Raw genomic sequence first — 24,531 nt, 5'->3', positions numbered from 1 at the left:
TCTAACCCAGAGAACTGTGAATGCTCAGTCATTGAATATATTCAAGACAGAGATCGATAGAAAAAGGGATATGGGGATACTGTGGGAAGGTGGAGTTGAGGTAGAAGATTATTGAATGGCAGCATGGATCAAATGGAAAACTCCAGCTCCCAATTCTTATGTTATGTTCACTGGCAGCCAGGCACTACACTTGCAATGTTTTCCCTAAAACCCTTTGCCTAAACCATCTTTAGGACAGTCCTCAAAATCCCCCTCTTTGGCCAAGTTTTTAGTCACCTTGCCTAATATCTCCTTCTTTGGCTAAGTGCCAGTTTTTGTCTGATTTCGTCTCCATGAAATGTCTTGGGACATTTTTCTATGTCAAAGGCACCATGTAAATGTACATTTTTATTGTTATAGTAATTGTTTTATTTTGTCCATTGTACAGCTAAAGGAAAACTCCAGAATAAAATCAATGACTTTATATTCAACTAAAATAAGACAGCCACAACTAGAAAATTAACCACTGTAAAAAGGTTGGGCCTCTCAGTCCTCCCATCAGAACATCCAGCTGCCTGTTGAATGATTGCAGAGAGCTTTCCTCCACAACTCTACGTGAAAGACCTTTTCAGGTAATAATCAATCTTGTGTGAAGGTGCTTCCTGATATGTGTTGAATTTGCCTTTTTACTAGCTTATACTATTGTTCTTTATCCTCAATTAACTTGAAAACACTGGAGTAATCTCTTCTATTCCACTTGCAGTCTTCCATACCTCTGGAAGATCTCCTTGGATTCCTCCTTTCAAAACTGACAGCAAATGTCTTTAATCTAGTCATCTGATACCAGGGATGAGCCTCGTGGTCCTTCGCTGTACAACCTCCAGGACTTGGATATTTCCCTTGTTTTTCAGTGACCTCAACTGAACATAGTAGTCATGCCTGACCAGAGTGCTGTGCATCAGGCTCTACTGATGGGGCATTGTTTGCTGAAACACTTCTTTGTTTTTCTAGCCTCAGCTTTCAGCACTCTTGCTACTCTACAAATAGCAAAAGGCAGCACATTATGCACTTTTTAAGGGGAAGGGGAGAAAGAGATAAAAATATCCAGCATCAAAAATCAAACAAAAGAAAACCGTTTTTGTTTAAAAAAAAAATATGGCTTTACAGCCAACTGCTGAAGAATAATGACCTTCTTTGTCCTGGAGTGTTCCATTAATAGAATCCTGGCGAGGTATTTTTAAATTTGGTTGTCTAGATAATGGTTCAGTTCTGCTTTGCTGTCAGCATGAAATGATTTCATTCTGCAAGCTCAATTTTGAAAAATCATAACCAACAAAGCTGTAATTTATCAACAACATAAAGTTGATTTTTTAATGAATCTATGAAAAGCAACTAGAAAATAAATGTTATACAATAGCTATGCATCTTAGTGTGACACTATTGAAGGACTATGGCTATTTTTGTATTTAAATATTTTTGGAGTTAAAAAATTAGCAATGCAAAAACAAAGCCTATTCAAATTATACATTCAATTTGTTATAGATAGTTTTCTCGTGAGTCAATAACTTATTTAAGAAACAAGAAAAGCATATAAAAAAGATTCCAATTCATAACCTTTGAGTACACTGGAATCTATGTTCCTTTGGTATCATAGTTGTCAGTCTCAATTACCTCCCTTCCTGATCAAAATTTTGGAGAGAGAAGCGAGAGCATAAGCAATGAAGGGTAAAATAGCAATATCGAACAAAATACAAATCTGCTATACACCCTAATTTACCAAGATATGCCATCAGGAGACAGGGTAATTCCCAGCGTGTTTGCCAAGGTCTGCAACACCATTATGCAAAGCAACATTCACTTCGTAATATTTTCCATTCATCTAGATAGCACAAGTCTATAAATGCTACCATGCACATTAAATTCAAAGGCCATAAGCAGAGGTGTTTTATCAGTAAATGGGCCACTCTGAACCTAGTGAAAAAATTGCATTTACATATTGTATTAGAGTTAACCTTTATTAAAAAGTGTTAAAGTTACAGCAAGTTTCAACTTAAAGGTTGGTGGAAAATATTACATGACAACTCTGACAATTTCATTACAAAAATTAAAATATTCGCAAACATCATATGATCCTAGTTTGCAGTTGGCAATGACTGCATTATGTAGTATAATTAGAATTAAGTTTTGTGTTGTCATAAAGGTTACCACTAATGAGCCTTTGTTTCATAAGTATCACTTATCTGGGTTAAGATTTCTTCAAAACAAAAACAAGAAAACAATCTTTAATAAAATGGCCCTTCACAGACTTGAAAACAGAACCACTTACCTGCAGTGATGTCATCATCTGCGAGGTCAGGTTCTTCTTCCTGAACCTTGGTATCTACCCCTTGTAAATCAGGATTTGCACCGACAGCTTGAATGGTTTCTGTTGTCACACCAGCTAAAAAGCAAACCATCATAAACGTTACAATCACAGATTTTAGGTTACTTTTTTTAAAAAATTAGGTTTAAATGAAATCTAACTTTTAGCCTTTAAACCCCCAATGCCACATACAATTCACGAATCAGTGCAGTAATCACAATACTTCCCAGAGCACTGTGAATGAAAAGCTGGTGTTATACCAATGACTTGCAATGCTGTTCTGTTTTGCAAAGCAAGGGTTCAGACATACAACAACATATCCTTATGGAGTATTTTTCATGCAAGAAAATATCCTAAAATTTTCCAAGAGGAGCAGTAGACACAAAACAGGCAATGTTGGAGGTTTTTGAAGATGGGAAGAGAGGTAGAAAAGCAAAGAGGCTTAGGAAGAAAAATCCAAAGTGCTCGGGCATAGTTCCTAAAGGTTAAACCCCTACCCACACTCAAGCAAAGGGTGAGGTGGCAAAAACTACCCAGAGTTGGAGGTATTGTGGGTATAGAAATAGGGTGGAGTAAAGCCAGGGAGAGGGAGCCAATGCAGATCAGAAGGAGGGTGCACAGTAAAGGATACAGATTGCATAGTCCGAGAAGATTTGGTGTTTGTATTGCATGCATATTGGTGAAAAGAATATTGAAGATAGTGAGGTAATTCAAGAGTATAACGGAGTTGAGCTTGGTGTTGAAGAAGTTGAGGATGAGGGGTTCTACTGCAGTGACAGAAGAATGTAGGAAGACATTCTGAAGGTGGAAGTAAGCAGTCTTGGCAAAGAATCATATGTGGGGCTTAAGATTGAGCTCAGGGTCCACTGCCTATTTAAATGATCCATTCTCCATCAATGATATTTCAAATATCAGGAGAGCTGAATTGCTTCCACAATGACTTAGCACGTTAATCCAGTAAGCAGCTCATCCATACAAATCAGGAAGATCCCCAAGTGCAATACATGATCTGTGCTGAGTTAGTTGATCTCAACTGAAGTGGAAGCAGTAACTCCACAACTAAGAAAGAAAGAAAATAAGACTTGCATTTATATAGCGCCTTTCACGACCACCGGACGTGTCAAAGCAGTCTACAGACAATTAAGTACTTTTTAGAGTGTAGTCACTGTTGTAATATCGGAAACGCAACAGCCAACTTGCGCACAGCAACTCCCACAAACAGAATTGTGATAATGACAAGATAATTTGTTTTTATTATGTTGATTGAGGGATAAATATTGGCCAGGACACCGGGGATAACTCCCTGCTCTTTTTCGAAATAGTGCCATGGGATCTTTTACGTCCACCTGAGGGGGCAGACGGGGCCGCAGTTTAACGTCTCATCCAAAAGACGGCACCTCTGACAGTGCAGCACTCCCTCAGCACTGCACTGCAGCCTAGATTTACGTGCTCAAATTCCTGGAGTGGGATTTAAGTGGGAGTCCTTCTGACTCAGAGGAGAACCACAGCTGACAGTAAGATTAGGGAGGAAAAACAGATCAGAGTTATTGCTCCCGATTGCTATCGATCACATGGGCTAGAATTGTGGACACTGTACAAGGACTGGGCTTCTGTGATGGAATTGGCTACTGACAGTAGCCAATTTAAAACATGGGTTTGGAGCTCATGGATCTCATCACCAAGATAGAGACCATCTGTTAAGCTGCCTTTGCTGCAATCACCAAGCCAAGCCTCCCCCTCCCTACCCAAGTTCCCTTCCGACCCTAGTCTGAACCCCTTTGCTTTTAGTTTCTAACCCATCTGTTCCAATCCATAAAACAAACTCGCCTCACCTACAAGATCCTCCACCTGGTCCCTAGACCCCTTTTCTACAAAACTCTTAACCGCTGCCAAAATTTCCCTCATGCCACCATGTCAGCAGGCATTGTAAATGGTTCCCTCTTCTGAGGCACTGCCCCCTCTCTTTTCTCACTATCACCACTCTCCTCACAAGACCCATCACACCCTCTTGTCTTTGCTAACGATAGCCCTACTTCCAACCCCCCTTTACTTTCCAAGGTTCTTCAATGTGTTGTCACCTTCCATTTCAGTGTCCATCTCTCCCCAACTCCCTCGAATCAGATTTCTGACCCTCCCACAGAAGTAAAATAGAGCTAACAAACAACATTTTTTTGGACTGGATTACATGATCCCACCTTCTTCTGTCTGCAACGTTTGACATAATTAACCGCACCATCCTCCTCCAAAGCCACTCCTTTGTTATCCAACTCTTTATCCATTATATGGTTCCATATGAGTTCTGACGAAGGGTCATCGACCCGAAACGTTAATTCTGCTTCCTCGCCACAGATGCTGCCTGAACTGCTGAGATTTCCTGCATTTTCTGCTTTTATTCCAGATTCCAGCATCTACAGTATTTCGCTTTTATATATGGTCCAACTCTTACCTCTCGAATCGTAACCAGAGCATCTCTAGCTATGACTTCTCTTCCAACACGGCCACATTTGTGATCTCCAAGAAACTTCTTTGGACCCCTCCTCTTTTCATTAATATTGCCCATGGTAACATAATCCACAGACATAGGGTCTGCTTCTACATGTACACTGATGATACCCAGCCCTACCTCTCCTCCACCTCTCTCAGACCCTCCACTACCTCTGCACTATCAGCGTGCAAGACTGCTAATCCACATCCAGTCTTGGACGAGCCATAATTTTTTCCAATTAAACCCTCGTCACTGGCCTTAGCACAAACCCTAGCCACTAACTCTATCTGACTCCCTGGTCAATGTCTCTGGCTATTCAGTCACGACATCAACATCTCAAATTTAAAATGTTCCTCTTGATGTACAAATTCCACTATGGTCCCCTTATCTCTAATCTTTTCCAGCACTACAACCCCTCCCAAACTCTCTCTTCTTCTGACTCTGGCCTCTTGTGCAGCTCCTTCACCCCACCACTGGGGCAAAGGGGATGCAACGCGCATTTATAGCTCCTTTCATGTCGTAAAACATCTCAATGTGCTTCACAGGAGCGGTATCAAACAAAATTTGACACCAAGCCATAAGGCGACATTAGGACAGATGACCAAGAGCTTGGACAAATAGGTAGGTTTTAAGGAATGTTTTATAGGAGGAGAGAGAGGTAGAGAAGGATAGAAGTTTATGGGGGAATTCCAGAGCTTAGGGCTTAGGCAGATGAAAGCACGTCTGCCAATGGTGGAGTGATGAAAATCAGGGATGTGCAAGAGGCCAAAATTAGAAGACTGCAGAGATCTCAGAGGGTTACAGAACTGGAGTCGATTACAGAAATAGAGAGGGGTGAGGCCATAGAGGGATTTGAAAACAAGGATGAGAATTTTAAAATTAAGGTGTTGCCAGACCATGAGCCAATGTACGTCAGCGAGCACAAGAGTGATGGGTGAACAGGACTTGGTACGAGTTCGGATACAAGAACATAAGAAAAAGGAGGAGTAGGCCATCTGGCCCCTCGAGCCTGCTCCGCCATTTAATAAGATCATGACTGATCTGATCATGGTCTCAGCTCCACTTCCCTGCCCGCTCCCTATAACCCTTTTTTCCCTTATCGCTCAAAAATCTGTCTATTTCTGCCTTAAATATATTAAATGACCCAACATCCATAGCTCTCTGGGGCAGAGAATTCCATAGATTTACAACCCTTTGAGTGAAGAAATTCCTCTTCATTTCAGTTTTAAATGGGCAACCCCTTATTCTGAGACTATGTGCCCTAGTTTTAGTTTCCCCTATGAGTGGAAACATCCTCTCTGCATCCACCTTGTCGAGCCCCCTCATTATCTTATCTGTTTCGATAAGATCACCTCTCATTCTTCTGAACTCCAATGAGTATAGACCCAAACTACCTTCATAAGTCAATCCCCTCATCGCCGGAATCAACCTAGTGAATCTTCTCCGAACAGCCTCCAATGCAAATATATCCTTCCTTAAATACAGACACCAAAACTGTATGCACTACTCTCGGTGTGGCCTCACCAATACCCCGTACAGTTGTACCAGGGCTTCTTTGTTTTTATACTCTATCTCCCTTGCAATAAAGGCCAGCATTCCATTTGCCTTCCTGATTACTTGCTGTACCTGCATACTAACTGTTTGTGTTTCATGCACAAGGACCCCCAGGTCCCTCTGTACAGGGGGAAGCACCGCTGCGCGGAGGCAGGTCTAACCCCAACGGTAAGTAAGACCACCTGCAAAAAAGTGAACTTCTTGTCTTATTTTTTCAGCGATTTATGTGGATGGGGTCCCCTGAAGGTGTTGCAGTGTTTTTTTTTGTGTGTAAATTTTTTTTTTTTTTAAGCTGTTCCCCTCTTCCTGGCCCCAACTCAATCCTCGGCAGCACTTTGGCAAGGATCGCATTTGCTGCCGAGATTGGGAGCTCCCGCCTGCTACCACTCAGATTCACGGCGTAAGTTGTTTTTTTGCCGCCAGGCGGTACTGGCATATCTTTTAGAGGGATCTTCCTGGCAAAGTTCTACCAGGTCTCTCGGTGGTCCTTTGGGCAGCACTTGGGCGGGCCTTAGCGTTCACCAAGTTTGGGCCCATATCCATTTGCAGATTTTTTGTGTCCTCCTCACATTTTGCTTTCCCACCCATCTTTGTATCATCAGCAAACTTACCAACATTACACTCAGTCCCTTTATTAAAGTCATTAAGATAGATTGTAAATAGTTGAGGACCCAATCCCTGTGACACCCCACTAGTTACTGTTTCCCAACCGGAAAATGACCCATTTATCCTGACTCTCTGTTTTCCGTTAGTTAGCCAATCCTCTATCCATGCTAATATATTATTTCCAAACCCGTGAACTTTTATCTTGTTCAGTAACCTTTTATGTGGCACCTTATCGAATGCCTTCTGGAAATCCAAATAAACCACATCTCCCTTATCCACCCTGCTCGTTACATCCTCAAATAACTCCAGCAAATTTGTCAAACATTATTTCCCTTTCATAAAACCATGCTGGCTCTGCTTGATTGAATTATGCTTTTCCAAATGTCCCGCTACTGCTTCTTTAATAATGGATTCTAGCATTTTCCCCAATGACATATGCAAGGCTAACTGGTCTACAGTTTCCTGCTTTTTGTCTGCCTCCTCTTTTAAATCGGGGCATTACATTTTCTCAATCTTTGTCGCTGCCATGCTCCGCCTCACAGTTGACAACTGGAGTGGATCTAAACTACAGAACCAGTGGGAAGCTGTTCAACCTTCGCCGTCTCCAGACCAGGTCCAAGACCAATCCAACCTTTGTCGTCGAGCTACAGTACGCGGACGACACCTGCGTCTGTGCACACACGGAGGCTGAACTCCAGGACATAGTCGACGTATTTACCGAGGCGTATGAAAGCATGGGCCTTACACTAAACATTAGTAAGACAAAAAGGTCCTACACCAGCCTGTCCTCGCCACACAGCACTGTCCCCCAAACATCAAGATCCACGGCGTGGCCCTGGACAACGTGGACCACTTCTCCTATCTCAGGAGTCTCCAATCAACAAGAGCAGGCATTGATGATGAGATCCAACACCATCTCCAGTGCGCCAGTGCAGCCTTCGGCCGCCTGAGGAAAAGAGTGTTTGAAGATCAGTCCCTCAAAACTGTCACCAAACTCATGGTCTACAGGGCCATAGTAATACCCGCCCTCCTGTATGGCTCAGAGACGTAGCCCATGTACAGTAGACACCTCAAGTCACTGGAGAAATACCACCAGTGATGTCTCCGCAAGATCCTGCAAATCCCCTGGGAGGACAGATGCACAAACATTAGCGTCCTCGTCCAGGCCAACATCCCCAGCATTGAAGCACTGACCACATTTGATCAGCTCCGCTGGGCAGGCCACATAGTTCGCATGCCAGATATGAGACTCCCAAAGCAAGCGCTCTACTCGGAACTCGTCCATGGCAAATGAGCCAAAGGCGGGCAGAGGAAACGTTACAAGGACACCCTCAAAGCCTCCCTGATAAAGTGCGACATCCCCACTGACACCTGGGAGTCCTTGGCCATAGACCACCCCAAGAGGAGGAAGTGCATTCGGGAGGGCGCTGAGCTCCTCGAGTATCGTCGCCAAGAGCATGCAGAAATCAAGCGCAGGCAGCGGAAGGAGCGTGCGACAAACCAGGCTCCCTGCCCACCCTTTCCCTCAATGACTATCTGACCCACCTGTGATTCTCGTATTGGACTGTACAGCCACCTAAGAACTCATGCTAAAAGTGGAAGCAAGTCTTCCTCGATCCCAAGGGACTGCTTATGATGATTATGATACATTTACAATTTTCCAAGCTGCTGGGACCGCCCCAGAATCCAATGAATTTTGGTAGATTACAACCAATGCATCCACTATCTCTGCAACCACTTCGTTTAAGACCCTAGGATGTAAGCCATCAGTTCCAGGCGATCTGTCCGCCTTTCGTCCCATTATTTTACTGAGTACTACTTCTTTATTGATAGTGATTGTATTAAGCTCCTCCCTCCCTATAGCCCTTTGATTATCCACTATTGGGATGTTTTTAGTGTCTTCTACTGTGAAGACCAATACGAAATATTTGTTCAACGTCTCTGCCATTTCCCTGTCCTCCATTATTAATTCCCCAGTCTCATCCCTAGGAGACCAACATTTACTTCAGCCACTCTTTTCCTTTTTATGTACCTGTTGAAACTCTTACTATCTGTTTTTATATTTCGTGCTAGTTTACTTTCATAATCTATCTTCCCTCTATCATTTTTTTAGTCGTTCTTTGCTGGCTTTTAAAAGCTTCCCAATCCTCTTGCCTCCCACTAGTCTTGGCCACATTGTATGCCCTTGTTTTCAATTTGATACCATCTCTTATTTCCTTAGTTAGCCGCGGATGGTTATCCCTTCTCTTACAGTCTTTCCTTCTCATATGGGCAGCAGAATTTGGCTGAGCTTATGTAGGTTTATGCAGGGTGGAAGATGGGAAGCCAGCCAGGAGCACATTGGAATAGTCAAGTCTGGAGATAACAAAGGCATGGATGAGGGTTTCAGCAGGAGATGAGCTGAGGTAGGGGCAAAGTCAGGCAATGTTACAGAGGTGGAAGGAAGTAGGTGGTCTTGTAATGGAGCGGATGTGGTTGGAAGCTGAACTCGGGGTCAAATATGAGACTAAGGTTGCAAACGGTCTGGTTCAGCCTCAGATATTTGTCAGGGGGAAGGATAGAGTCCGGTGGCTTGGGACCGGAATTTGCAGCGGGGACCGAAGACAATGGCTTCGGTCTTCCCTTTATTTGGTTGGAGGAAATTCCTGCTCATCCTGTACTGAATGCAGAGCAATCAAGAGCTGGAGTCTGAAGACAAAAGTAAATAAATATTTCAGAGGGCTGTAGATTGACCAAGAATACACCTCCAATTGGGGAGGGTGAAATAAAATATATAAACACAGAATTGCATTTCAATAATAAATAGTTAAACTAAATTATTTACCTGGTTACTCACCTTGTGCAATGGAAATCCAAATTAGTGGAGAATCAAAGCTGAGAAGAGGGGGGGGGGAAAGTGCTTCGCAGTGCCACCCAGTGGCACAAGCCTGTGCGAGCAAGCTTACTCAAAGCAATTCGATAAAACTTACTAATATTAATAACACATATCTTATTAAAATGTGAGAGCCATCACAAAAAAGGGTTACACACAAACACAACAGGTAGGTATGAACGCATTTAAAAGTCAGAAGTCCACAAGAACTTTGCAACCCAGGGTATTAAAAGAGATGGCGGAAGTTATAGCAGATGCATTCGTTATAATCTACCAAAATTCTCTGGACTCTGGGGAGGTACCAGCGGATTGGAAAGTAGCTAATGTAACGCCTCTGTTTAAAAAAGGGGGCAGACAAAAGACAGGTAACTATAGGCCGGTTAGTTTAACATCTGTAGTGGGGAAAATGCTTGAAGCTATCATTAAGGAAGAAATAGCGGGACATCTAGATAGGAATAGTGCAATCAAACAGACGCAACATGGATTCATGAAGGGGAAATCATGTTTAACTAATTTACTGGAGTTCTTTGAGGATATAACGAGCATGGTGGATAGAGGTGTACCGATGGATGTGGTGTATTTAGATTTCCAAAAGGCATTCGATAAGGTGCCACACAAAAGGTTACTGCAGATGATAAAGGTACGCAGAGTCAGAGGAAATGTATTAGCATGGATCGAGAATTGGCTGGCTAATAGAAAGCAGAGAGTCGGGATAAATGGGTCCTTTTCGGGTTGGAAATCGGTGGTTAGTGGTGTGTCACAGGGATCGGTGCTGGGACCACAACTGTTTACAATATACATAGATGACCTGGAAGAGGGGACAGAGTGTAGTGTAACAAAATTTGCAGATGACACAAAGATTAGTGGGAAAGTGGGTTGTGTAGAGGCTGCAAAGAGATTTAGATAGGTTAAGTGAATGGGCTAAGGTTTGGCAGATGGAATACAATGTCGGAAAATGTGAGGTCATCCACCTTGGAAAAAAAAAATAGTAAAAGGGAATATTATTTGAATGGGGAGAAATTACAACATGCTGTGGTGCAGAGGGACCTGGGGGTCCTTGTGCATGAATTCCAAAAAGTTAGTTTGCAGGTGCAGCAGGTAATCAGGAAGGCGAATGGAATGTTGGCCTTCATTGCGAGAGGGATGGAGTACAAAAGCAGGGAGGTCCTGCTGCAACTGTACAGGGTATTGGTGAGGCCGCACCTGGAGTACTGCATGCAGTTTTGGTCACCTTACTTAAAGAAGGATATACGAGCTTTGGAGGGGGTACAGAGATGATTCACGAGGCTGATTCTGGAGATGAGAGGGTTACCTTATGATGATAGATTGAGTAGACTGGGTCTTTACTCGTTGGTGTTCAGAAGGATGAGGGGTGATCTTATAGAAACATTTAAAATAATGAAAGGGATAGACAAGATAGAGGCAGAGAGGTTGTTTCCACTGGCCGGGGAGACTAGAACTAGGAGGCATAGCCTCAAAATACAGGGGAGCCAATTTAAAACCGAGTTGAGAAGGAATTTCTTCTCCCAGAGGGTTGTGAATCTGTGGAATTCTCTGCCCAAGGAAGCAGTTGAGGCTAGCTCATTGAATGTATTCAAATCACAGATAGATAGATTTTTAACCAATAAGGGAATTAAGGGTTATGGGGAGCGGGCGGGTAAGTGGAGCCGAGTCCACGGCCAGATCAGCCATGATCTTTTTGAATGGCGGAGCAGGCTCGAGGGGCTAGATGGCCTACTCCTGTTCCTAATTCTTATGTTCTTATATAGGAGCATTCATTGGGAGGATATGCCAGACACAATGATTTTAATATGTAGCTGTTATTATCGAGTAAATATTGTGTTCAATATAATTTGTATGCATTATTTTGGATGTAGGTAAAATACAAAAAATACCTGGGGAATTCTGTATTTGCAATAGTGTTAATTTAGGTGCTTGGGGAAGATTGTGTTTATGCTGATGAGTGTCTAACAGTCGGTGAGGCAAAGGTTGGAGCTGACTGTTTAAGTGGAAACTTTGTCTTTAAAAAGAGGATAAGTCATTGTGGAGATTGAGGGATGAGGTGGAGCAGGAAGGAGACATAAGATTGTGGTAAAGAAGAGAATGGTGATGCAAAGGTATGGTATACCTGTCGCCGCTTTCTGGCAGTAAGTGGCCTTTTTGGGAGCTGAATTTCGGCCTCCAGGTATCCAATCCAATACACCATCTTGCTTTGATATGTGGATTTCTTGAACTAGAATCGCATCACATTCTGTACTTGGACTTATTCATGTGTCCAATCAAATGTTATAACCCCATCCTGTGAAGCAGTGCATCATTTACTTTTATATCGGTGCATCAGTAGACATAATGTTTTGTATTCATTAATTTCGATTTTTTTTTTTGCATTTTCCTGATTTGTTTCCTGTTCCTCCAAGTCTTAGATTGAGTTTTTGGCAAGTTCAACTTTCCAAACACCATGTAGTGCCAATAGATTACTTGCAAAGTGCATAGAATAATCTGCTAACTGATGACAGTTCATTGGATATATTCAAGAGGGTGTTAGATGGCTAAAGGGATCAAGGGGTATGGAGAGAAAGCAGGAAAAGGGTACTGAGGTGAATGATCAGCCATGATCTTACTGAATGGTGGTGCAGGCTTGAAGGGCTGAATGGCCTACACACCTGCACCTAGTTTCTATGACATTAATTTAATAGCAGATATCAGTTTGCTTCAGCATATAGGTCTCAAAAATTAAATTTTGACTGACTATTGTTAGAATCCCTCAGCTCTTATAAGAATACAAAAAATTTGCACAAAATATGTCCATTATATATGTGATTCAGTCCTCCAGTAAATTGAGCTTGCTCCACAGATCAGTTCTGCCCTAGATTCCTAGTGTGCTTTGATAGACAGACTGCCTGCCTCACATTAATTCACTTCACACCATTTCAATCGATCAATGGCAGGCTCCCCAGCCACTTTAGACAGTGCCTGTCTGGCTGCCTGCATGCACAGGAGCACACTAACTCAGACAAATCAGTGCTCAGGAGCGTGCACAGATTGAGAGTTCACTGTAGTCAAGGCCTTGAAGGTGGAGCCTGATGGGAATCCATGCCCAGCCATTCAGATTGGCTGATCATGCATGTTACGTGAAGCAGCTTCAATTTCTCTGCTCAGTCGTGACTACAGCAGATGACTACATGGCATGCATTTGAGTGATCATGAGCACAGTACATGGCTGACTTGCAACATTTAACCCTGTAAAAGCTGTGGTTATCTCTTCAGTTTAAAGTGTTTTAATGAAATTATGTGAAACAGGATTGATATTTTAAAATCATGAAACACCAAGCATCAAATGAGATACTTTTACATCCTTTAATGCAATACTTCCTCTAAATTTTTGGGGACCGCGCGGACCCTTTAACGGGCTGCTCAGCCCATTCAAAATTCCGTGCACGTGTGGTTTTCCACTTTAAAAGCCGGTAGGCCGGTGAGCTGGCTGCACGGGACCTACAGAGCGCAGCTTAAAGGGAACATGACGTTTATGTTGTTATAAATTGCCCACAAAAGGATTAAAAAGTGTTTTTATTCCTCAATAGTAGTTTGGTATTTCTTCCTTTTAGCACAGAGAATAGCTATTCCATCATGTGCCCAGAATTTGCATTATTTTGATAGCAGCAGACATAGGTTAAGACACTACCTGATAAATACAATACGACAGCAACAAGATTCTCTCAGAACTTAGGAACATCGGAATTGCTAGACGAAAAAAAGACCAAGATTCACCGTTGACCATCCTAGAAGTTGCATGATACAATGATATTGGAGTTGTTGACCAATCATAGCAATCGATTTCCATCAATTAGTCCACAACAAACCCAGAAATTACACGAGGAAAACCCCAGTGGTGGAAAGCTTTGGGCACCATAGATCCAAAGTCACCTTTATCCTTCCACGTATGCCACACTTAGCACATCATGTTTCAAATTACCCTTGCATTGTATCACAAAATGTTGGGTAGTCAACAGAAGGCCTCTCCTCAAAATTTCCAACTTCTACCCACCCAGAAGCCACGTGAAAACAGGAGAAATGCATTAAGAAATATACCCCTGTCAGTAGTTCTTAATCTTATCACAACATATAATCCATGCCAGAGTTCAGTCTCCAAGATGAAAAAATGTTGTTCATTCTTTCCAAATTAATGGCCAGATCATCGACATGAAATATCAGTGGTGATACTATGTCTGCCTCAAGAATTCTATTCTAGACAACGCAGTCATCTGGAACTCTTCCCTGTTAAGCAGTTACATTATGGAAACTCGGAACAGTTTCTTTCTTATCCTTTGCCCCATCGATCACTAAAGCCAAATTTGTGAGTTACCTGTTGTAGCTATCTTCAGTTGCACCCGGTTATGTTCCCTAAATAAATTTAAAGCGGACTAAAAAGAAAATTAAACAAAAATTATTTGCAATAACATTTTTCAGTTGTATTCTTCGGAATTAAATGAAGTGCTTGTTCAAAAGACCACAAAACTAGTCAAAAGCAGCTAGGCTTCTATAAATTGCTGTTGAACTGCATTCAAATTTTAGAAAAATGTGTCATATGACATTTTATTGTCAGCAGTAACTATTGCTTTGCTATAAATTAGGTTACATCAGGAACCCAAGCATTAGTGTTTTTGTTGAAACCAGCCTTATACATGGTTATCCATTGTACAGGGTGTGTTTACTCCTCATGGAAAATGGTAACCTAATTTATAAAATAATGCAGAGTTTCATTTAATTGATGATAATTTTTACTTGAGCTGACAGGGTTAATATAAATAGCTTTCTACTGCAACCAGAGCATTTTTTTCTGATCTACATAAACCTGAAGGTCAATTTTTACCTCACGAAAAAGGTAAACAAATCATTTCTTAAAACAATCAATATATTAACTTTGCTTTAATATGGGATATAAATGTCAATCATTTCTATCAGGCAACAATTACAACATTGATGATTACATAATCTCTAACCAAATCTTTTCTATTTGGGAGCTTCCAATGCTTAGGTTAATTCTTGAGATTTTATCACAGAAATTCAACTCAGTTTAAAAGAATATAAAATAAAAAAATAACTAGCTTTAGAAAAATATAAACCATAAGACTTGAATCATTGTGTTTCCTACATTTTATAAGGATGTTTTCAAATGCATTTGGACCCTTTTAAATCTCAAAAGCCTTCAGAAGGAGCTCTGTTCTCTGTAAATATCACGAAGTGGCTGGCATTTTCAGCGAGTCCGAGTGTTCTCTCAAACAGCAATTCTCTTCAATCAATATTGATTAAAAAAATTTCAACAGCTCTAAAGAAACAGATTCCCAAGGAAAACACAAGCAGCTGACTTTGTATTGATCAGTTCGGCGCTCCACGGCACTATTATACTCATGCTTTTCTATGGAAACCTGGGACATGATGCAAAAATCAAGTACAGACATAGCCCTCTACTAATGATAACCAGGAATGCTATTTTCTGTTTCATAATGACTAGAATTTTTTTTACTCAAGTATTCAGAAACACATTTAATTTTTTTGTCTTTGCATCAATATCTTTTTTCCTTTAAAGATAAATTTCCCTTTAAATAATGCCATCTTTGAATTTGGCTTTCTTGAACGTATAATAGAATTTCTTATTACGAAAATATAATCCTTCCTCTTGGCATAGCAAAATGAATGACATTGGGAGTGGTTCACAGGACAGGACCTTTGCTAAATGGTGTTATCAAACTAAATTTGACACCGAGCCACAAAAGTAGATATTAGGACAGTACCTGGTCAAAGCGATAGGTTTTAAGGAACGTCTTAAAGGAGGAGAGAGAGGTAGAGGCAGAGAGGTTTAGAAATGGAATTCCAGAGCTTAGGGCCTAAGCAGCTGAAGGCATGGCAGAGCAACTAAATACAGGAATGCACAAGAGGCCAGAATTGGAGAAGCGCAGAGAACTGAGGGATGTCGGACTGGAGGAGGTTACAGTGATAGAAAGGGGCGAGGCCATGGAGGAATTTGAAATAAGAACGTGAATTTTAAGAAAAAAAATGGAGAACAGTGAGCATATGAAAAATACTGGCATTTGTGTAACACCAAATCATACCATCAAAACATCTCAAAGCACTTGACACAATGAGTTACTTAAGGAGTAATCCGCAGCTAATGTGCATTTACTGTCAGAAGGAATATTGGCTAGATTATAAGAATTTTCTGTTCATCTTGGAATAGTCATGAGATGGTTACTCTTAAATGAGCCCATGGCCTCTCTCTCTTCCTCCTTTTGTATCCTCTACCATGCCCAAAGACACACCCGTCTCTGGTTCAGCCAGAATAGCATCCTCTGCTCTCGATGACCATCCCACTCAGCTTGCTCCTCAGAAGTTAAACTCTTCATATCCCTGATCTCTTCCAGTGCCCCCTGACCCTGCCAGTGAATCATCAACTACTCCACATTGTCTTCCAAAACGTTCGTTCACTCGCAAATAAGGCCAGTGACATTCACATGCCATTCTGATGTAGTTCATGCTAATAATTTCCAAATCTTAAATTCCAATGTTTAGGATGCATTCAACAACATTTCTGCCCTGGCCGAGACAGATATCTAACGGATTGATGTTGACTCCACCCCCTTCACAGAAGCCCCTCCCCCCACCCAGCTACACATTCTATCAATTGATCCACACAAACTGCTACAGTGGTTGAGCAGTTATCAAGTCCAGCACAGCCTCTCCTTTTACTCTGTAAGCACCACTGGAAGAGCAAGGAGTTCTCTTGGTGTCCTGGTAACATCACCAAAAACAGATTATGTGATCATTCATTTCATTGCTGTTTGTGGGAGTTTGCTGTGCGCAAATTTGTAGCCATGCTTCCTACATTACTTCAAAAATAGTTCATTGGCTGTGAAGCGCTTTGTGACACCCTGATGTCGTAAAAGGCGCTATAAAAATGCCATAACTTTTTTCTTTCTTTTCACTTAAAATCATCTTTATTTGAAGACTTCCCAAGCTCCAAAACAACCATCCCCAAGATCTCTTGTCTTTTCTCTTCCTTTAGCCTCTCCACAAACCTCAGTGATTTCAATTTGCAGTACATCTAAATTCCCCTGCTCCCACTCCTTCAACATTTGCCCTCCTATCTTTACTCAATCTCACCCTTTACGTAAAATCTCACAACACATCCATGGCCACCCATAGTCTTCACCATCTCACATGGCCTCTTCACCATCAAAATCTCAAACATGGATTAAAGCCATTACTGGCCACTCTTCAACTCCTTTACCACCTACATTCCCCTGCCTTCCCTCAAGCACATGACCTTCATTCTCTGCCCCTGAAAAACAATTCTCACAAATTTATTGAAGCTCCCAACTTCCTCTCTTTTGGTCCTACAACTGTTGTGACATGCTTACCTCTGTTAGCCTGTTGAACTGCTCCTTTGTCTCTGCTTATGATTCCTGTGTTCACATCAACCCATTCTGCTTCTCCTTACTACTGTTTCTTCAGTGCGTTATTCCATTAAATCAGAGGGCTACACACTTGAGCACATCTGGCTCACAACTGACCAAGTCATTCACTACCAGATATGGCTCAACCATGGCCATCTCTCCTCAGCCAAATCTTCTGGGTTTTTTTTAATATCCGTTCCTGGGATGTGGGAGTCGCTGGCAAGGTCAGTATATCTATCCCATCCCTAATTGCCCTCGAGAAGGTGGAGGTGAGCCACCTTCTTGAAACGCTGCAGTCCATGTGGTGAAGGTACTCCCATAATGCTGTTATGGTGTTCACTGGCTTCATATTTCATCACTGCAGAGTTACCTCCGGAATTTCACAATAATCTGCTCATGGCCGTTTCTTCTTCCTTATCTATATCCTGCCCTCCTCTGACTTCATAGGCAGGCAGAAAGTCAGCTTCCATATGTACTGATGATGCCCAGTTCTACTTCTCCACCAATTCTCTCAATACTATAGCCATCTCTGTGCTTTCAAATTGCTTGACTGACAATTTCAAGGATCAGTTAAAATTATCAACTGATATTAGGAAGACCATAACCATTGTTTTATCTGCCACATAAACTCTGCTCATTTGTCATTGATTCCATCCCTCACTCAGGCTCTGTTTGAGGCAGTATTGCGCTTCAAACCCCACGATCCTATTTTCACCAAAATGGCCTTATTCCGACTCCCACCAAAATCCACATCCACATTTATACAAAAGCAAAATACTGCGGATGCTGAAATTTGAAATGGGAACAGAAAATGCTGGAAAAGCTCAGATCATCAGGCAGCATTTGTGGAGAGAGAAACAGAGTTAACTTGTTTCAGGTCAATGACCCCTCAATTTCCCTTTGACTCTCTCTACCTTTAACAGCCTTTTTAAAAACCCTTTCAGCCAAGCTTTTGGTCAGCTTTCCTAACTCTTCCACTAAGATTTGGCAACTGATTCCTTTTTATTTTGCTGTCTGTACAGCAGCTTTCTCTACATTAAAGATATTATATGAAAGCAAGTTATTGTATATTTGCAGCATTTTCTAGTTTTTAGAAAAAGGTAGCATACAGTGCTACAGTGAAAAGATAGGGAAAGTAAAAAGGGAGATGGGGTGGCAGTACTGATTAGGGAAGACATTGTAGTGTTGGAAAGAGAGGATAAGAACATAAGAAATAGGAACAGGAAGAGGCCATATGGCTCCTCGAGCCTGCACCGCCATTCAATAAGATCATGGCTGATCTGATTATGGACTCAGCTCCACTTCCCCGCCCGCTCCCCATAACCCCTTATCCCCTTATCGTTTAAGAAACTGTCTATTTCTGTCTTAAATTTATTCAATGTCCCAGCTTCCACAGCTCTCTGATAGATGTCCTTGAGAGAGCAAGGACAGAATCCATTTGATTAGAGTTGAGAAGCAAAAAGGATATAGAAACATAGAAAATAGGTGCAGGCGTAGGCCATTCGGATCATGGCTGATCATTCCCTCAGTACCCCTTTCCTGCTTTCTCTCCATACCCCTTGATCCCCTTAGCCGTAAGGGCCATATCTAACTCCCTCTTGAATATATCCAATGAACTGGCATCAACAACTCTCTGCGGCAGGGAATTCCATAGGTTAACAACTCTCTGAGTGAAGAAGTTTCTCCTCATCTCAGTCCTAAATGGCTTACCCCTTATCCTAAGACTATGTCCCCTGGTTCTGGACTTCCACAACATCGGGAACATTTTTCCAGCATCTAACCTGTCCCGTCCCGTCAGAATCTTATATGTTTCTATCAGATCCCCTCTCATCCTTCTAAACTCCAGTGACTAATAGTCCAATTGATCCAGTCTCTCCTCATATGACGGCCCAGCCATTCCTGGAATCAGTCTGGTGAACCTTCGCTGCACTCCCTCAATAGCAAGAACATCCTTCCGCAGATTAGGAGACCAAAACTGAACACAATATTCCAGGTGAGGCTTCACTAAGGCCCTGTACAACTGCAGTAAGACCTCCCTGCTCCTATACTCAAATCCCTAGCTATGAAAGCCAACATCAGTAGTGGGTAAAATGATGGAATCAATTATTAAGGATGTCATAGCGAGGTCCAAGTCAGCATGAATTTGTGAAAGGGAAATCATGCTGGACAAATCTTCGGGAATTTTTTGAGGATGTTTCCAGTAGAGTGGACAAGGGAGAACCAGTTGATGTGGTGTATTTGGACTTTCAGAAGGCTTTCGACAAGGTCCCACACAAGAGATTAATGTGCAAAGTTAAAGCACATGGGAATGGGGGTAGTGTGCTGACGTGGATTGAGAACTAGTTGGCAGACAGGAAGCAAAGAGTAGGAGTAAATGGGTACCTTTCAGAATGGCAGGCAGTGACTAGTGGGGTACCGCAAGGTTCTGTGCTGGGGCCCCAACTGTTTACATAGTACATTAATGATTTAGACGAGGGGATTAAGGGTTACGGGGAGAGGGCGGGTAAGTGGAGCTGAGTCCACGGCCAGATCAGCCATGATCTTATTGAATGGCGGAGCAGGCTCGAGGGGCTAGATGGCCTACTTCTGTTCCTAATTCTTATGATTAAATGTAGTATCTCCAAATTTGCGGATGACACTAAGTTGGGTGGCAGTGTGAGCTGCGAGGAGGATGCTAAGAAGCTGCAGAGTGGCTTGGATAGGTTAGGTGAGTGGGCAAATGCATGGCAGATGAAGTATAATGTGCATAAATGTGAGGTTGTCCACTTTGGTGGTAAAAACAGAGAGACAGACTATGATCTGAATGGTGACAGATTAGGAAAAGGGGAGGTGCAACGAGACCTGGGTGTCATGGTACATCAGTCATTGAAGGTTGGCATGCAGGTACAGCAGGCGGTTAAGAAAGCAAATGGCATGTTGGCCTTCATAGCGAGGGGATTTCAGTACAGGGGCAGGGAGGTGTTATTACAGTTGTACAGGGTCTTGGTGAGGCCACACCTGGAGTATTGTGTACAGTTTTGGTCTCCTAACTTGAGGAAGGACATTCTTGTTATTGAGAGAGTGCAGCGAAGGTTCACCAGACTGATTCCCGGGATGGCGGGACTGACATATCAAGAAAGACTGGATCAACTGGGCTTGTATTCACTGGAGTTCAGAAGAATGAGAGGGGATCTCATAGAAACATTTAAAATTCTGATGGGTTTAGACAGGTTAGATGCAGGAAGAATGTTCCCAATGTTGGGAAGTCCAGAACCACGGGTCACAGTCTGAGGATAAGGGGTAAGCCATTTAGGACCGTGATGAGGAGAAACTTCTTCACCCAGAGAGTGGTGAACCTGTGGAATTCTCTACCACAGAAAGTTGTTGAGGCCAATTCACTAAATATATTCAAAAAGGAGTTAGATGTAGTCCTTACTACTAGGGGGATCAAGGGGTATGGCGAGAAAGCAGGAATGGGGTATTGAAGTTGCATGTTCAGCCATGAACTCATTGAATGGTGGTGCAGACTCGAAGGGCCAAATGGCCTACTCCTGCACCTATTTTATATGTTTCTGCGTTTCTTACACAATTTCCCGCCTGATAAGTATATCCTTCAGTTCCTCCTTCTCACTCGACCTACTGTCCCCTCGTACATTCGGTAGATTATTTGTGTATGATCACGCTATTGGGGGTATAAGATATGATGGGTTTGGATAACGTAGATAGAGAAAGGCTGTTCCCATTAGCTGATGGTACAAGGACTCGGGGACACAGATTTAACATTTTGGGCAAGAGATACAGGGGGGTTGTGAGGAAAGGACCTGTGTAATGTATGCACCTGTGAGTATGCTCACAGGTTTGTAGAGCTGTTGAGATCTTTGGGCACCCTGTGCGGAGGGGAGCGGGTAGGTCCGAGGGAGTCCTCATAGGACTGCTCCTGGGCACAGCCAAGGGTGCCATCAGCCGGTCCAGGCAGCGGGCGGTCGAGGGGGTCGTTCAGCCTGACTGCCTGCCTCTCTTCCGCGTGTACATCCGTGCCAGGGTGTCCTTGGAGATGGAGCATGCGGTGTCCACTGGTACGCTCGCGGCCTTCCGCGAGAGGTGGGCGCCGGAGGGACTGGAGTGCATCGTTACCCCCGGCAACCAAATTTTAATTTGATTTTATATGTTTTAAATGCCGATTTTAGTGTCCCCCTCCCCTTTTATAGGGGGCACTTGTAAAATATATCATTCTAATGCCCAAAAAATCAACAAAAAAAAATCACAAAAAATAAAAAAAAAAGAGGACAGTTAAAAGTGTCTGGAGTGTCCCCTAGATCGGGAGGGGCACTTGATCTTATGTTTATTTTGTTTACTCTGAAAGGAGTTGGAGAGCTGTTTAAGTGCCCTAAAAAAAAGGGCACTTAAAAAGTGTTTGGAGTGTCCCCCCACTTTAATCAAGGGGCACTTGATTTATTTTTTGTTCTCAACAAAAAGAGTTGTAGAGCTGCTGGAAAACAAGAGGGCACTTGTTTTAAAATGTTTGGTGTGTCTCCCCGCCAACCCCCCCCCCTTTAATCAGGGGCACTTGAATTTCTGTTTCCTACAAAAATAGTTATAGAGTTGTTGAGTTGGGAGTGGCTTAGCCAGTCATGTGATGTTCACAAGATTCAATAAAACCCCAGCTAGTTGGGTTCAGGGGATCCATGATGAGGCAGGTGGTTGTGAGCCTGGTGGATGAACTGGTAATGTGTAGTGTGAATGTTAAACCTTTGCTAATAATCCAACTAGTTCTGAATAATGATGTGTTGCTATGAATTCTTAAGCAAAGAAGCCATGAAGCAAATACATTACAACCTGGAACTTGCTGCCGCCCAGGGTGGTGGAAGTGGAGACAATCAATGATTTCAAAAGGAAATGTCACTTGAGGGAAATAAACTTGCAGGGCTACGGGGATAGAGCAGGAATGGGACTGATTGGACTGCTCTACAGAGAGCCATCATGGACTCGATGGCCGAATGGTCTCCTTTTGTGCTGTATGAGCAGAAATTTTCTCCAATTGAATATTGAGAAGGCCAAAGCCATTGATTTCGGGTCTCCGTCACAAATTCTGTTCGTGGCCACTGACTCCATCCCTCTTCCCAACTTCTGTCTGAGGCTGAACCAGACTGTTCGCAACCTTGGTGTCATATTTGACCCTGAAATGAGCTTTCGATTACATATCTGCAGCATAACTAAAACCGCCTATTTCCACCTCCATAAACTTCGTCTGTCTACATCCTTGCCTCAGCTCATCTGCTGTTGAAGCCCTCATCATCCGCTGTTGAAGCCCTCATCATCCATGCCTTTGTTACCTCTAGACTTGACTGTTCCAACACACTCCTGGTTGGCCTCCCACATTCTACCTTACATAAACTAGAAATGATCCAAAACTTGGCTGCCCATGTCCTAACTCGTACCAAATCCCGCTCACCCATCACCCCTGTGCTCGCTGACCTACATTGGCTTCCGGTTAAGCAAAGCCTCGATTTCTAAATTCTCATCCTTATTTTCAAAACCCTCCATGGCCTCGCCCCACCCTATCTCTAATCTCCTCCAGCCCCATGAAACCCCACCCCCTCCCCCCGCCCCCACCGAGATGTCTGTGCTCCTCTAATTCTGCCCTCTTGTGCATCCTTGATTATAATCGCTCAACCCTCAACCATTGGTGGCCGTGTCTAAGCCCAAAGCTCTGGAACTCCCTGCCTAAACCTCTCTATGTCTTTTTCCTCCTTCAAGACGCTCCTTAAAACATACTTCTTTGACCAATCTTTGGTCACCTGTGCTGATTTCTACTTATGCAGCTTGGTGCCAAATTTTTTATCTCATAATACTCCTGTGAAGCACCTTGGGACGTTTCATTACATTAAAGGCGCTATATAAATACAAGTTGTTTATGTTGTAATGACTATGACACTATGACCCTGTACTTACTTTGGTATTGAAAATTTGCAGGTTTTTCCATGAAGCAGCAATCTCACTTTAATGCCAAAAAATATTAAGCTTCCATCTACAGATGACCACAATGATATATTGATACATTTCCTGTTAAATCTTCAGAATCAATGCCATTAATGGGTAAACTTACAAGGAAAAACATATCAAATAAGGAAAAAAGCAGCCTGGCTCCTGGTTGCATTTTAGTGCAAGACTCTGCAGTTGTGGTCAGTTTTTAAGCCCAGTGTCCCTGATGTACACTCCCACTGCTATATATGGTTGGGTTAAGATTTTTACTGGAATTTACAAAGCAGTGTCCCACTGCAATGTGCTTACTGTATTACCTTATATTACATATATTCAGAACAGCTCTTGTATTTATTATTTTAACATTGCAGGGGAAAATGGATTTTGCAATATTACAGTGTAGCGTTTGTAACTGGTTACTAAAATCTAGTGAACAAATGTTAATAATTGATAGCTCCAGACAGGCATTTAAGAATTAAGAGATGTGGTGCAGGTGTCAAAATCATTTCTAACAGGAAACAAACTGCTTTTTCTTGACAATCCTTTTGGGTAAGATGAGGCCCAGGAAGTACTTCCTCACAAGATACATTTTTCCTTTAATTCCAAATGCACCTAGGTTTTTAATTGTAATGAAAATGGGGGAAAAATTATAAAGAACCTACTTCATTCCCACTAACTTGGACATGACAGCGCAAGATAAACAATTCTATAAACATCTGTTGTAGAACTGGTAAAAACATATTGCACTAATTGTAGTGCTGTATATATTTATTACATAATAATTAATATTTCCCTCCCTCTGGTTATTGTAAGCTCGGTGATGTCTGAGCGGGATAAGCTGGTAACCCAGCTACTGTCTGTAAAAACAGCTACTGTGAGCTATACAAGACCATTTGTGTTGGCACACACTGCCATTTAGCATCCACTTCTGGAAGCACTTTGCTTCTACTCAACATGAATTAACTCTTTTCAAAAACACAAACAGGTTTTACTTACAATCATTAAGAAGTCGGTTCTTTATCGGTTTTTTTCCCATTTACATTAATACAATTGGTCATGGCATGTGAAGGTGACAAGGAATTTAGTCCAGTTACTCATAATTTAGTACATTTCATATTACGGTCTCAATAAATAAAATGTATGTGTTAAATGTGACTCGCGAAAAACATTCAGCTTTCAAATTCCCTTCCTTCTACTGGATGAAATTTTTAAAATACTTTTAAATTCATAATACTCTTGGGCTCATTAAAAACACTTCCTA

The 24,531-nt window shown here is 42.2% G+C and overlaps 1 protein-coding gene across 6 annotated transcripts in view; it reads right to left on the bottom strand.

Annotated features, from left to right (window-relative positions):
- The window catches only part of LOC139239069 (WD repeat-containing protein 7), a 1,036,818-nt gene that overhangs the window by 523,388 nt on the left and 488,899 nt on the right, over positions 1 to 24,531 (bottom strand). For all 6 annotated transcript variants that reach the window (XM_070867593.1, XM_070867585.1, XM_070867609.1 and 3 more), the window contains one exon: positions 2,306 to 2,419. In XM_070867593.1, coding sequence (XP_070723694.1) covers positions 2,306 to 2,419 — 114 coding nt within the window. The remainder of the gene's footprint in view (positions 1 to 2,305; positions 2,420 to 24,531) is intronic.

The sequence above is a fragment of the Pristiophorus japonicus genome, chromosome 2 (genome assembly GCF_044704955.1).
Source record: "Pristiophorus japonicus isolate sPriJap1 chromosome 2, sPriJap1.hap1, whole genome shotgun sequence".
In the NCBI taxonomy this organism is placed as follows: Eukaryota; Metazoa; Chordata; class Chondrichthyes; family Pristiophoridae; genus Pristiophorus; species Pristiophorus japonicus.
This window is presented reverse-complemented; position numbering and strand designations above follow the sequence as displayed.